Raw genomic sequence first — 12,773 nt, 5'->3', positions numbered from 1 at the left:
CTATATGTGATTTTATTGGTTCAAACATGGGGCATAGCTTGGACTTAATTCTTTATTCCGTATTTTGTTTCAGCCACTTCTCCCACAGTCACTTGGGGGCTGAAAATCAATAAATACTAATTTTCAACAAAAAAATCATCCGCTATACGTATATAAATAAACAAGTTGTGAAACACTGCACCTAGTAAATCGACACCCTGTCGGTTTCAAATGTCGATTTCTTACCTTAAAATGCGAAACAAAAATTTTAGAGGAGATCAGGTGTTACGTTTATAACCATTGTTCATAATCGCTAACTTGGTTTTATTCAAAACTGCACAAATCCTGCGTTTTCTGATGATATCTGACGATTTGATGAACGAAAATGGCCAGCAGCCAGAATCAAGTGGGATTCGCACAGAGTACTGGGTAAATGATCAATATGATCTCACAGCGATGTAGCTACAGTTTGGTAGCGCATGAAGTTTGCGACCAATACTACCTTACCTTTATTTTATTTTTGTTGACATTTTTTTTCGTTTTCTTTAGTTGGGTCACCACTACCTCTGCTGGTTAGCTACCAACAAGTAAAATTTAGGAAAATCTAAACCACACCTAACACTGATTTGGTAGTGCAAACTGGTCGGAAAATGCTAAAATCTGTAAATTTTTAGAATTTGTGTTTTTTCCTGCTTGTTATGCACATGAAGAAGCTTACGTACTTAACATGCAACTCTGGTCTTTCTCACCCACGTAACATGATTTGTTTGCCAATGCCTTGGTTCTCTGGCAAGAAAATCAGTGCATTATACCACAATAGCATTATACTTGTGTTTCACATTTCACATGTCTCTTATTTGATGTACTGGAATGTACTTGATGAAGAATCAAAAATTGAATATCCACCCAAAACATTCTGGGTGTGTGATAATGTCCGGTCAATATACTATTTGTGCTGGATTCACTGCCAACTGAAGTTGAGTAGGACTTTCTAAATTAGTTGAATTTAATAAGATTATCCAACAAGAGATGCAGAAAAAACTGGGCTTATGCTGACTCTGCTCCTACCTTTCCCACACAGATTCCGGCATTTGCCAAGGTTTCAAATCTATCTCGATCCAGAATGAGTTCACCAGTGGGAACAGAACATTTGTTATGTTATATAGAGTTTGTGCGATTTCATTGCGTTTGACTTTTCTCATTGTACCTGTTGCAAACTGTTTTAAAAGTAAATATACATTACCATAATCATGCATGTTTTAAACATTTCACACAGAGTATGTCTATACAGTTGTTTAATATAATATTGTCATTATATATTCACATTTTTTTTACTTCTTAGTTGTATTGTATGCGTATTTGGACCTTTACAAATGATGTGGTACAAATATTTTTTATTTCAATCCAAGTAAGATTGATTGATCATACAAAAGATTAGCATTTAGACATTTTGTCCAACAAAAAGGGCACCAGGCGGCCATATTTGATCGAATTGAAAACAAAATTACTGTAACATAATATATTACTGATATAAAGAAATCTGTCATTGTACGCGTCTGAAATAGACTAAACTGATGCACATACATAAAAACAGATGTTCATATTTTCGCACTATAATTTAAAACAAGCAGCCTATTGGCTGAGATAGCTCCGCTGATAGCAATGCACATTTCAATTAAAGAACAAAAGATATCATTGGAAAATGAACAATATGTATAGTATCAAAGCAACAGGACTTGCTGTTTTCAACAAGAATTCAAAAATATCACTTTTCACCAAAAATGACAAAAATAATCATCAAAATTAGATAATTGAAGATATCACCACGCAATTAACAAATTTGAAAGAGGTCCACATGTAGTACCTATATATGTAATATAAAAGCAATTGGACTTGCGGTTTTTTACAAGAAGTTGAAAATATCACTTTTTACCAAAAATGACAAAAATATTCACCAAAAATAGAGAATTTAAGATTTTGACATGAAATGAATAAATCTGAGAAAGAACCATTGAAGGTACTTGCATATCAAATTTGAAAACATTCTGACTTGCGGTTTTGAAGAAGAAGTTGAAATTGTAAAGTTGATGCCGCCGCCAACGACGGATAATCAGTAATATGAACAGCTTCGCTGTGTCGAGCTAAAAAAATGAATCATTTATAGAAGGAAATGACTAGACCATTACTAAGAACAAAATATTTATTGTACAGTGTAAAGTTATCATACACCATAAATATTGACACACACACAAAAAATAACTATTTTGCACACAATTTGTTGACAGTATCAATATTAAAACTTGTCTGTAATAAATAGTTAAAAAGCACATTTCTTTAATTCTAGTTGTATATCGCCCTCTATCAATTGAATTACTCATTCTATTCTGAGTTACTGAAAATGCATTAATTATTCACTGGGATTTAATTTTGCTATTTTCGCTGATAAGTAAAATAGGCTAAATTAAATCTATGTGAATATGTTTCAGAGCCTACATATTATTTCAGTTTTTTTTTAAAAAAGTGGTGTACTATGAAAACCAAATTACAATATGACGACTAATTCGGTGACTGCATGATGTAATGGAAAACCACATGTAACAATTTAGGTTTCGTCACTTCAGCCTCTTGCACACAACCTCAAAATTACAGAAGGGAAAAAGACATTTTAGGTATAGACAAAAAAAAATGTTACACCCAGCCCAAAATGGCCAAAGCTTTTACCCACCCACTTATGTCTTGTGTGTTTCCCGAATAGATAAAAACAAAAAAAAAATGAGTCAGTTATGCCACTGAGGGCACTGTTCATTCAACAGATCCCCTTTTCAGTTGAAATTTGGTCATCCACTAAAATAGTGTATAGATAATATAGCACATCTAACAAAGGAAAGCTTTCCATAAAAATACTACATCTTATTTTGCCTCTCCTGTACAATGGATAATTACAATTGCCAGTGAAATGTCTAATCAACATTAAAAATAAACTTTTTACATCTGCCATATGATAATAAGCTAGACAATTGAAATCCACACTTTAAAGTGACAATAATACAAAACCCTGCATAATCTATTTCTGTAAGTTAGTACCTTTCAATGTAGCTCAATTGAAGTACCCCCTCAACATGCTCACTGCAAAACACTTAAAAGTACTGTAAACTGCTTACTTAAGTTTTGCTGTTATTTCACAAAGTGTTATTTTGCCAACATTTTTTAGAAGAATCGCAATAAAGTTTTCAGTGCTACAAAATTTGACAAAAAAATGCATCTTATGAATAAAAATAAAGTTTACAGTAAATTTAGTGAAATGCAATTTTAGCTTATTTATCTTGGTTTCACCAAAATCTATAATTTATAACAGTATTTAAATTAGTGAGGGATGATGGATAATCAAAACATACACACAGCAATTATAAGAGGAGGGGGTAATTACTGCATGCAAAAATCAAACTTGTAATCTTTCTTTTATGGGGAAGCGATTGAATCTTAAGTGAAGAGATGACATTTGCCTAATGAAAAGACACAGTTTATAAAATATGAAATTTTTTCCCACCTCGGAAAGTAGCACTTAGTACTGAAGGACAATAACACAGCTTTAAAAAAAAGTCCTTGCTGTGATGGGGAATCTTTACTACTCAAACAAATACTAAAATAAGCTTTCTTTTTAAACATATCAAACATGCGTAAATATTCTATTTTTTTGCGATACTAAAATAAAAAAACAGCAATTAATTATTACTATTAAAAAATTCCAATTTTCTTGTGGTCAATTTTAATCAGTTTCTTTTTTCTCGACTACCGGTATAGTTTCTTCTTTTTCCACTACAATTTCTTTTTTCTGAACTATGGGGATGTAACCGAAGTTCTTTCTAAGCTGTTCATAGAACATAAATGTCAGGATTGTGTGAGGTGCCAGTCGTACAAATGCTGGTACGAATCCTTTGTAGAAAGCCATCGGCCCAAGTTTCGCTGTGACCATAATGCAATGTCCAATGCTCTGTAAGAGAAAACAATATAGTAGTTTATGTTAACAGAGAACTGAATGGAAGACTTGGTTAAATTGTAACTGTCAGGATTTAGTTGAGTTCAGTCTCTAAGGTTCGTACACTAAATGAAACCGAAAAGCATTCATTAGATACATGCCTAAGTAGACGATGATGAGTTAACTGATAACAGACGTTCAAAAATTACACAGAATGGCCAAAACGTGCATGTTTCATACAAATTAAAAAAAAAAGGTGTATGCTGAAATGTTCATATGTCTTTTTCAGCAACATACATGTATGTTGTCATGATAACAAATGTTTTCTTTGTGGTCTCTATGAAAAAATGCCATTATATAGCAGTTTTCTCAAAAAATAGATTTATAATAAACAAATTTATGAAATATAGATAACTATAATGCTGACACTTTTGTACATTAACTCTGCCTACCAATAATACTCACCCTGAATTCACCAGGCTTTGCATTCATTAGTCTAGTTTTTATTACATCAAATGGTTGCGTTATGGCCGTTGCTAGCGTGCCCTGCAAATGCAATTAATTAGAACAATTAACATATGAAATACAATGGAAAACTCACAATTGAAAAAGAATAATATAATCAAGACTGCAAAAATAAAAAGCTATAATATCAAAGTTAAAGCGATAATACGAATGAGCAAGTCAGTGTTATTGAGCATGTTTAAATAGCATCTTAAATGTTAAAATGATGACAGTTTGTAAATTTTTACATGAATATGGAAAGAATGAAAAAATTGAAATATAAATATTAGGTCATCTTTATTGAATAGATTTCTGAGAATGTTTATGGACTGGATAATCAAAACAATTTAGGAAGAAGGTCAAAGGTGATTTAAACTGAAATTCGAATTTAAAAAAGTTGTTTTATATAGTTTGTTATGTATTTTATACTTTTTTTTTGTTTATGAAGGGAGGGAAAGAAGTGAATAGTGGCGTTCACGTTAGAGATCTCGGCACGTGCCGAGACTCGGGATCGAGTCAGCACGTGCCAAAACTTGTGTGTGAACGATCTGGACCGAGTCGGCACGTGCCGAAAAGAACTTGATCTCAATCCCGATAGATGCTTGGTACGTGCCGAGATTTGCTGCTTGAACGCTCGGCACGAGCCAAAATCACGCCCTCGGTGGTAAATTTAAGAAAAACATAAGTTGAAAATTAAGATATACTAGTATATGATTGGATGTGTAGTAATGAATGCAAACCGTCGTCAGCGATGCATATTTATGTGCTGCTGCAACCTCTATTTTCTTGCAATACTACATTGATGTGAAAAAAATAATTGTGTTTCGAATATTCTTTGCTGTTCATATGCACGATGGCTCATAATAAACACCATAGCAACAAATGGATATAATTTAAGTATAACAATTATTATTATCATCATATGCGTATCGTTTGGGCCAACAGATCAACGAATGAGGGTGTGATTTCGGCACGAGCCGAGTCAGTCCTAAGTGGGTCCCGAATAAGGTGAACGCAACTGCTGTAATCCCTCTGCAAACACAACGGATTAAAAATTTCGGCACGTGTCGAGATCCAGTAACGTGAACGTAGTAAATGTTTAACAAGGAGATTATATTTGCTGTGTGTATGTTTGTATTATCCCCTGTCCAGTTTGAACAATACTGAGGAAATAAAAATTCTTTGGTCAGTTTTTAAAAAAAATATATACAGTCTGTGCTTTGTTATGGTTAAAGTTTTTAAACATTATGAAATATTTTAAGACTCACCGCAATTGTACTGCAGGTAAAATGTCCAACCATGTTGTCATTGAGAACCCCGTTTGAGACAAGCAGCTGTTTTGTTTGGTCATAAAATGCAATCTGAAATAGAAGTATATGGAGATATTTATTGATACACTCACATACGTAATGTTTAGAATGCACTAGTTAATGCAATATTGATAAATTCATGGTGCTAGAATTTTTCTATAAATTACATCAGATATCTCCACAATTTAGATGCAAATTTATATATTTAATTTGTTTCAGATACTATATGTTAAAATTGAGTATAATTCTCCCGAAGTAGTTAAAAATGATAAAAACATCTTGTGTCAGAAATAACATGCGAGTCAGCAATGTGCATGTTTTACACTACTGGATTCCCCAAATTACCACCCAAAATATCGACTACTTAATGCTCTGGTTTTTTTGTGCTTTTTTACAACTGACAAAAGTTTGCTTTCACAGAGTTCCAATTAAGCTTAAAATGAGGATTTGGTCAAGCATGAATCAATTTCACTACAAAAGGTCATCATTTGAGCTGGGCAATTTTCACACATTGTCATTCAAGGTTACACACTTGTAGTCTCTTCTGATCAAAGTCAAAGCCAGCCCCTAGGTTCTGACGGGGTCAACAAGATCAAATGACCTGTGACATTGAATGACATATGAGAATATGCTAGTGTAACCGTACCTGTAGCTATTGTTGTTGTTTTTTTTTCCCAAGATTTATCTGACACTATGCAGTAAAAGAAAATGCCATATATTTCACATGTAGATATTTATCTACAGAAATATATGATAAAAATATATATAATAATCAATCAGATTAACAACATATGTGATACTGATACAGTATTTGCTCTATTAGAAGCACATCTTCAAAATTAGTACACATAAACCAAATTTCACATTTATTGTATTCTGAACATTACTTATTTTGCCAAAATTGAAATAAAACAATTCTGTAATTCAAGTAAGCATTTGGGCTACTAATAGAGCAACAACTGTATATTGAAAAACTTATTAGTTTTATTATTCATCTATTAATAAAGTAACATCATAATATACCTGTCCAATGGTCATAAGTATAGCCCTGAAAGTAGCCACTTCAGCACCTCTGAACAGTTTTAGAAAACCCTCTGAAACACAAAACAAGAATTAGTAAATTTTAGAATCCAAGATGGGTTACAGTTTTATGACTGAATTGTTAACCTCTTCACCACCAGACTTTCTCAGCTAAATGTTTCTGTACTTTTTTCTTATATTCTTCAATATTTCTGGAAACGAACACTAATTTTGGATCCAACAGACAAAATTTTAGACAATTTTCAGTTTTTACTCAAAAAGTTTGGCTATTTTTGTCCCAGCCTTCTGAAGCAAATTACAGACTACAAACAGAACTATTTTGTAAATTAGAGATGTAAAGAGGGAATTGATAGTGAAAAGGTTATGAAAACATTCTCTGCAACATGAATGTATATGAAGATCTTCATTATATAGTTGAATCTTTCGTATTAAACTACTACAGAATAAATACTGCCCTCTACAGTTGACCTACCACCCTCTACAGTTGACCTATTACGTACCGTCTTTATAAACTCTCCATGCTCCATCAAAAACATGTTTATAACTAGAAAATAAATACAAGGGGATAACAGTTGATTATTAATATATAAAAATATATATATATATATATATAAAAAGACTTAAAAGACTTAAAAGTAAAAATGTTGGTATGTTTCTTACTTCCTTCTATTTTCTGCTGAAAGTTTTATGTCGTTTTGCATTCTGACATTGATCATATCAGCTGGAGTTCCCACAAACCCTCCGCAAGCACCTATATTCAAAAACAGATATATATATAGTACATTTATAGTGATACATTTTTACCGGGTAATACAAAAAGGTAAAATAATGTGCTATGCAGTGTAGGTAACTTAGCTTATAGGAAACATGGGCCCATATAAGGTCATAGTTAAATTTTACCTTTATAAAATAAAGTTATTTATTATTTTGTTGCACCATTCAGAACCAGAAATAATTTATTTAAGCTAAGTATGGTGTTTGTTTATTTTATTTTCTAAATAACGTGACGCCGTCACAAAATAAAGTGACACTTACCGCCAATACCGGCTGTGAGGATTTTCTGATAAAAAGGTAGCGGAGCTTTTGGATCACCACCAGTTAAATGTGTTCGTAACGTCTCGTAAATTGCAAACCTTGTCATAGAATAAGTTAACTAGAATACAAAAACAACGATAACAATTAAGTATGATGATGATGCTTAGTTTGTGCATATATTAAGCAAATGAATATTTATTTCTGTTTTCAGAGTTGCTCAAAAAATGGTCCAATAATGTCATTTTTCATTTTTATTTATGTTGATACTAGTAATTTGGCAAAATACTCCACTAAAAGATGATTATGAAATTCAGGGACTCACTCAAAATTCAAAATATTCAATTTAGAAAAATATCCCTCAAATACAGTTTTATAAAACAATAAGATACTACTCATACATGATCTAGGTAACATTTGAAAAACAAAATGCAAACCTTGATACTTAATAAACTACCAGTAGATAAATTTCTGTTCTGACAGTGAACACAGATTAGATCTTTAAACACAAGTAAATGTTAAGCAACCATAACATTTTATTTCAGCTCATGTAACACTGATCCAGATGTTGTTTAATTTCTTAGTAGCTTGTATCATTTTGAATCAAAATCTTAATCAAAATATTAATTATAATACTGTGCAGTTATTTTTCCAAAGTTCTGATATTGAAATTGAATGTGATACAGATATGATCAAATGTGAATCTGATGTGAATCTTTTTCCAACTTCATGCACATGATATGTCAGCCTAGTTGAATCAGAGACCTTCAATATATGTGTTAGTGCTGTTTAAATAATCAAATTGAATAACTAAACATTTGATATAGCCCAGCTTTTCAAGTTTTTACATTGTTGTCGTGGGGATATGGCATGTAGAAATTATTTTAGCTGAATAGGTTAAAATGAGAAATACTGAAAGATAATAAATAGTTGCTATTTAGTTAGTTTAATGAAAAATCAGCCAAAGTTAAAAACTGAAAATAAATCCAGCTCAATTCACAGTTGGCAAAATGAACATTACATAAAGAATAAATGTATTTTGTCTATCAGTAACGCAAATAGTCACAGGGTATTCAAGTTACCATGGAAACACTCAGCATCAATTGAAAAATTACACCAGTTATATTTAGAGTTGAATACTTTACAATACAGACAGAAAATACCTTTCTTGCTGTGTATTGGCAGTTCAAATGCAAGTTATATAACAAAAAACAATTGTTGCTATGGGTTACAGCATTTGTTGGATATCAACAGAGTTTTTATTCATTCGCAGTCATTTGCAATTCACCATTTGTTGGTGTCACATAACAAATAGGTAACCTATAAAGCAGCATTTGAAGACAATGAGTAAACTCACAATACCGAGCTTTGATTCAGAGATTCTGTTTATACGATTCCATTACAATGTATAGACCACTTGAAATCCACAATCCTTTGACAATAGTTGATTTCAAAACAGAGTGTGAATGATACCAGTAATCGAAGTGGTTTATATAAGAACATGACGCAAGAACAAGGTACGATAATGATCTCTGACCTTTAGGAGTTCATTCCACTCACCTGTCTACCGATTGAGGCACTGATTCCATTATATAGGGCTCTTACACCTTGCGTTCGTACAATTTTAACGGCCAATTTAGTAGCACTCGTTCTACCCGTTGTTTGCGCTGTCTGTAGATGAACCTACATAAATGAGATAAATAAAAAAAAAAATCGGGTTATTTACAGTTTAGTAAATTATATATCTCTTTTTGTTCAGGATATTTGTTTCACTCTTTTAGTATTAAATGCCATTGAGCGTTTGTAATTGAGAAAGGTCAAATTATTATCCCTGGTCACCCTTGGCCTCTACAATAACATGTACACTCAATTGCTAATAATATAACACAGTATGTGTCTGGAGCTTTTGGAATTTCAAAAGGTTAAATTATGCAACAGTCTTTACATTTTTGGGGGGAACTCTACAGGAGATTCTTTTCAAATCTTCTATATAACAAAAAAATATTCTTGTGTAATTTGTTTTATGAATGGGCACCATTTTTGTATTAGCTGGGGTCGATTCTGACCCACCCCCAAATATCAATGATTATTATTTAAATATTTTAAAAGTTATTTGCATTATTCTGTGGTAATTTGCATATACATGTCAATAGGTTATTTAAATCTTAATGTATCAAAGATTTTCACTTGATCTGAAGTTTATAAGTATGGTTGCCATGGAAACAACATAACTTGACACTGTTTTTTTTATCAGTGTATTGCTATACCTACACTAGTTTTCTAATATATTATTGAATAATTCAAACCAGTGTTGAAGGGGGGTATAGATGGCACTGTTCCAAAAAAAAGACAGGTTATTGTAATCACCTGGACACAATGGAGGTCAAACAAGAGGTCAAGGGTGGAACCAATAACCTACTTGCCTGGTAACAAGATGGTAGGAACTGAATCTGAATAAAGTAATAGGGGTTGGAACATTTAATTCATGAACAATTTATGCCCATTTAAAGATTTGTTTCTGTTCCATTTTAGGCTAACTAAACCTCTGATAGAATAGGATGTTTTATTTGGAACATATATAATACACAGTAAAGTCAAATATTATAACACAAAAAAATACATATTTGTGGCGTTTTAACTATTTTAAAAATTTTCATCCATAAAACAACTTATTGAACAACTTGAATATCAGTTTGACTGTAATCATAAGCAAAACCCACATACATGTGGAAATGTGTACAACACTGTGGTATGTGTATCATATAACTATGAAGTTCTATGATATGACATATTTTGTTGACAGGACGTCATCTATGATCAATAAACCAAAGGGTTGCCAGACAATTGATATGCTTTAATCTATCGCATGTGCGCGAGATTTATATAATTTTTTGGTGCATTAGCCCAGTCCCCATAGGTTTGTTTCCTTAAAACCCCTTCCCAAGGGTCATGGTCAACTGGTCCGTTAACACTAAGAGAGTTAAAAAAACTTGCGGGGAAAAAAATAAAATTGTCTTATGCTATGCTTTTCATAACTGTAGAGAAAGAGGGATGTTTTACATAATATACTGTCTACTCATCGCTGTCATTGATAGCAGTTCTGTTCGTAATATCAATTAGTAATACAATCGTGGTAGTTAAAATAGAGGGAAAAACCATGGACGTTGAAAAACACACACAAAGAAAAACGTATGTATAACCACAGTCCCTATATCCAAAGGGACTGTGGTATAACCCTAAATATGCCATCCTACATTTACCTGAAAAATTAACGTCGGCGTTCTAGAAAGCTGTCCATGTCGTACTATTTATAAATGTTTAAATATAGTACACTGATAATTGTTTTTTTTTATTTTTCACGTTTATATAAGATGTACGTTACACTAAACCGTCCTTGACATTTTAATACGTCATCACCTATGTCTTTATAATATACGCCGAGATATAATATATTACGAATAATTTTTTTCTTTCCTTTATGAGTGTGGAATTTGTTCGCCCCACTATCCGGGCACCGTTGTCAAACATGTCCTATCGTACTACATCAATCAGTGTTGTACTATCGATAATATTTCGTGACCTTAGCTTGACCGTGTCGAGGTCGGCACGTACACTGGATGTACGCGTACATCTGATAGCCCGTAACGGGTGTACAGTTAGAATCAATACATTAAAGAGAAACTTACTTTCAGTAGATCGAGGGGGTGAGTACAACATGCGGCTCCTGCCGCTCCCAAACCACCGAAATACCATCTCGCAACGAGTGCTTTTTCTTGTGTTTCCGCCATTGCGTTGCGATCAGTAAATTCTACGTACGCCGGTAGCCGTCGATTATACACGTTTGCCGACTCGGTAATAAGCCGGCTGTGTTTACCAATCAGAATGAATTTCGTCGTCACGTGATCTTTTGTATTTAAATTGCGTGCCAAGCCCCCACAATGTTACGTTGCGATAGGTCGATCGATGAAAGGATGTGTCGTCACGTTGTAACAGTACCAGGGTGAATGTACTTGTGGACGTCAAATTACTAACGAGTTTATAAAAAATGAAGAAATACATTTAATTTCTTTATTATTGTCAAGTTACAAACTTGATCAACGTAAATTTGAATACCGGAAGTGGACAACCGATCAGTATGTAAAATGCGGCTCAGACGATTACATGTAATAGTTGTCTGAAAGGGAAGTGGTGTATTTCATCGATATCGTTGAGGGCGCTTTTGCTGCTGCACGTACGTCTAACACGATACAATGATACCATGAACTAATAATTTATTTGGATAGTTGCCTTGGTATCACAATTGCATAGCCCATATTTGCTCCATTATAAGCTTAATTGTCTCTAACAAGGTAACATAAACCACAGGGAGTTAGAAAAACTTATGTATTTTAATAAATTATTAAATAATAAAACGTTATATAACTTTTCTCCCCCCCCCTTCCTGGTATCGATTTCAAGTAATCACTGATCTTTGTTTATACCACTTTTTTCTTTATCACAATCTTTGTTACCCGCTAATGTTATATGCAAATTTTAACGCGCGATGTAGACACACCCTATTATAGTAAACTATCCCTATCTTTGAATAAAATATGGTACGCAAGCTGAAGTAAAAAAAAAAAAAAAAAACGCTTAAAAGGGGTGTTATTTAGTGTTTAAGGTCAAACATTTTAAAATATATCAATAAAGTGTGAACAAAGGAATCTCATGAATTCATCATGTTTCCTCAACTTGGAAACAGTATGATTTTAGTATGTTTGTATGGTATCTGTTTTAAGTTTCCGCACTTGAAAAGGGACATAATTTCACAAAAATAAATACGTGTTTAGAAGTATTTTTGAAAAGCTATACTTCAGCATGGATGCCAGGTCTGACTTGGAGTACCCCCGGATTAAAATACAACTTCTTTTGACCGCAGACACACTTTGGTC

At 32.9% G+C, this 12,773-nt stretch overlaps 1 protein-coding gene and 1 long non-coding RNA gene across 2 annotated transcripts in view; both read right to left on the bottom strand.

Moving 5' to 3' along the window:
• LOC146739509 (uncharacterized) overlaps nucleotides 1–12,773 on the bottom strand; it is a 271,508-nt gene that overhangs the window by 131,897 nt on the left and 126,838 nt on the right. The gene's annotated exons all lie outside the window — the stretch shown is intronic.
• On the bottom strand, nucleotides 3,568–11,704 carry LOC100370880 (mitochondrial dicarboxylate carrier-like). The gene is made up of 9 exons (XM_002740875.4): nucleotides 11,529–11,704; nucleotides 9,403–9,525; nucleotides 7,846–7,963; nucleotides 7,471–7,561; nucleotides 7,311–7,354; nucleotides 6,793–6,863; nucleotides 5,728–5,820; nucleotides 4,421–4,501; nucleotides 3,568–3,970 (listed from the first exon to the last, which is right to left on the bottom strand). The coding sequence occupies exons 1-9, from the start codon at nucleotides 11,628–11,630 to the stop codon at nucleotides 3,746–3,748; spliced, it is 948 nt and encodes a 315-aa protein (XP_002740921.1). The 5' UTR covers nucleotides 11,631–11,704; the 3' UTR covers nucleotides 3,568–3,745.

Source organism: Saccoglossus kowalevskii, chromosome 8, assembly GCF_978046115.1.
Source record: "Saccoglossus kowalevskii chromosome 8, keSacKowa6.1, whole genome shotgun sequence".
Classification (NCBI taxonomy): Eukaryota; Metazoa; Hemichordata; class Enteropneusta; family Harrimaniidae; genus Saccoglossus; species Saccoglossus kowalevskii.
Note: the sequence above shows the minus strand (reverse complement) of the source record. Positions and strands in the feature narration are given on the sequence as shown.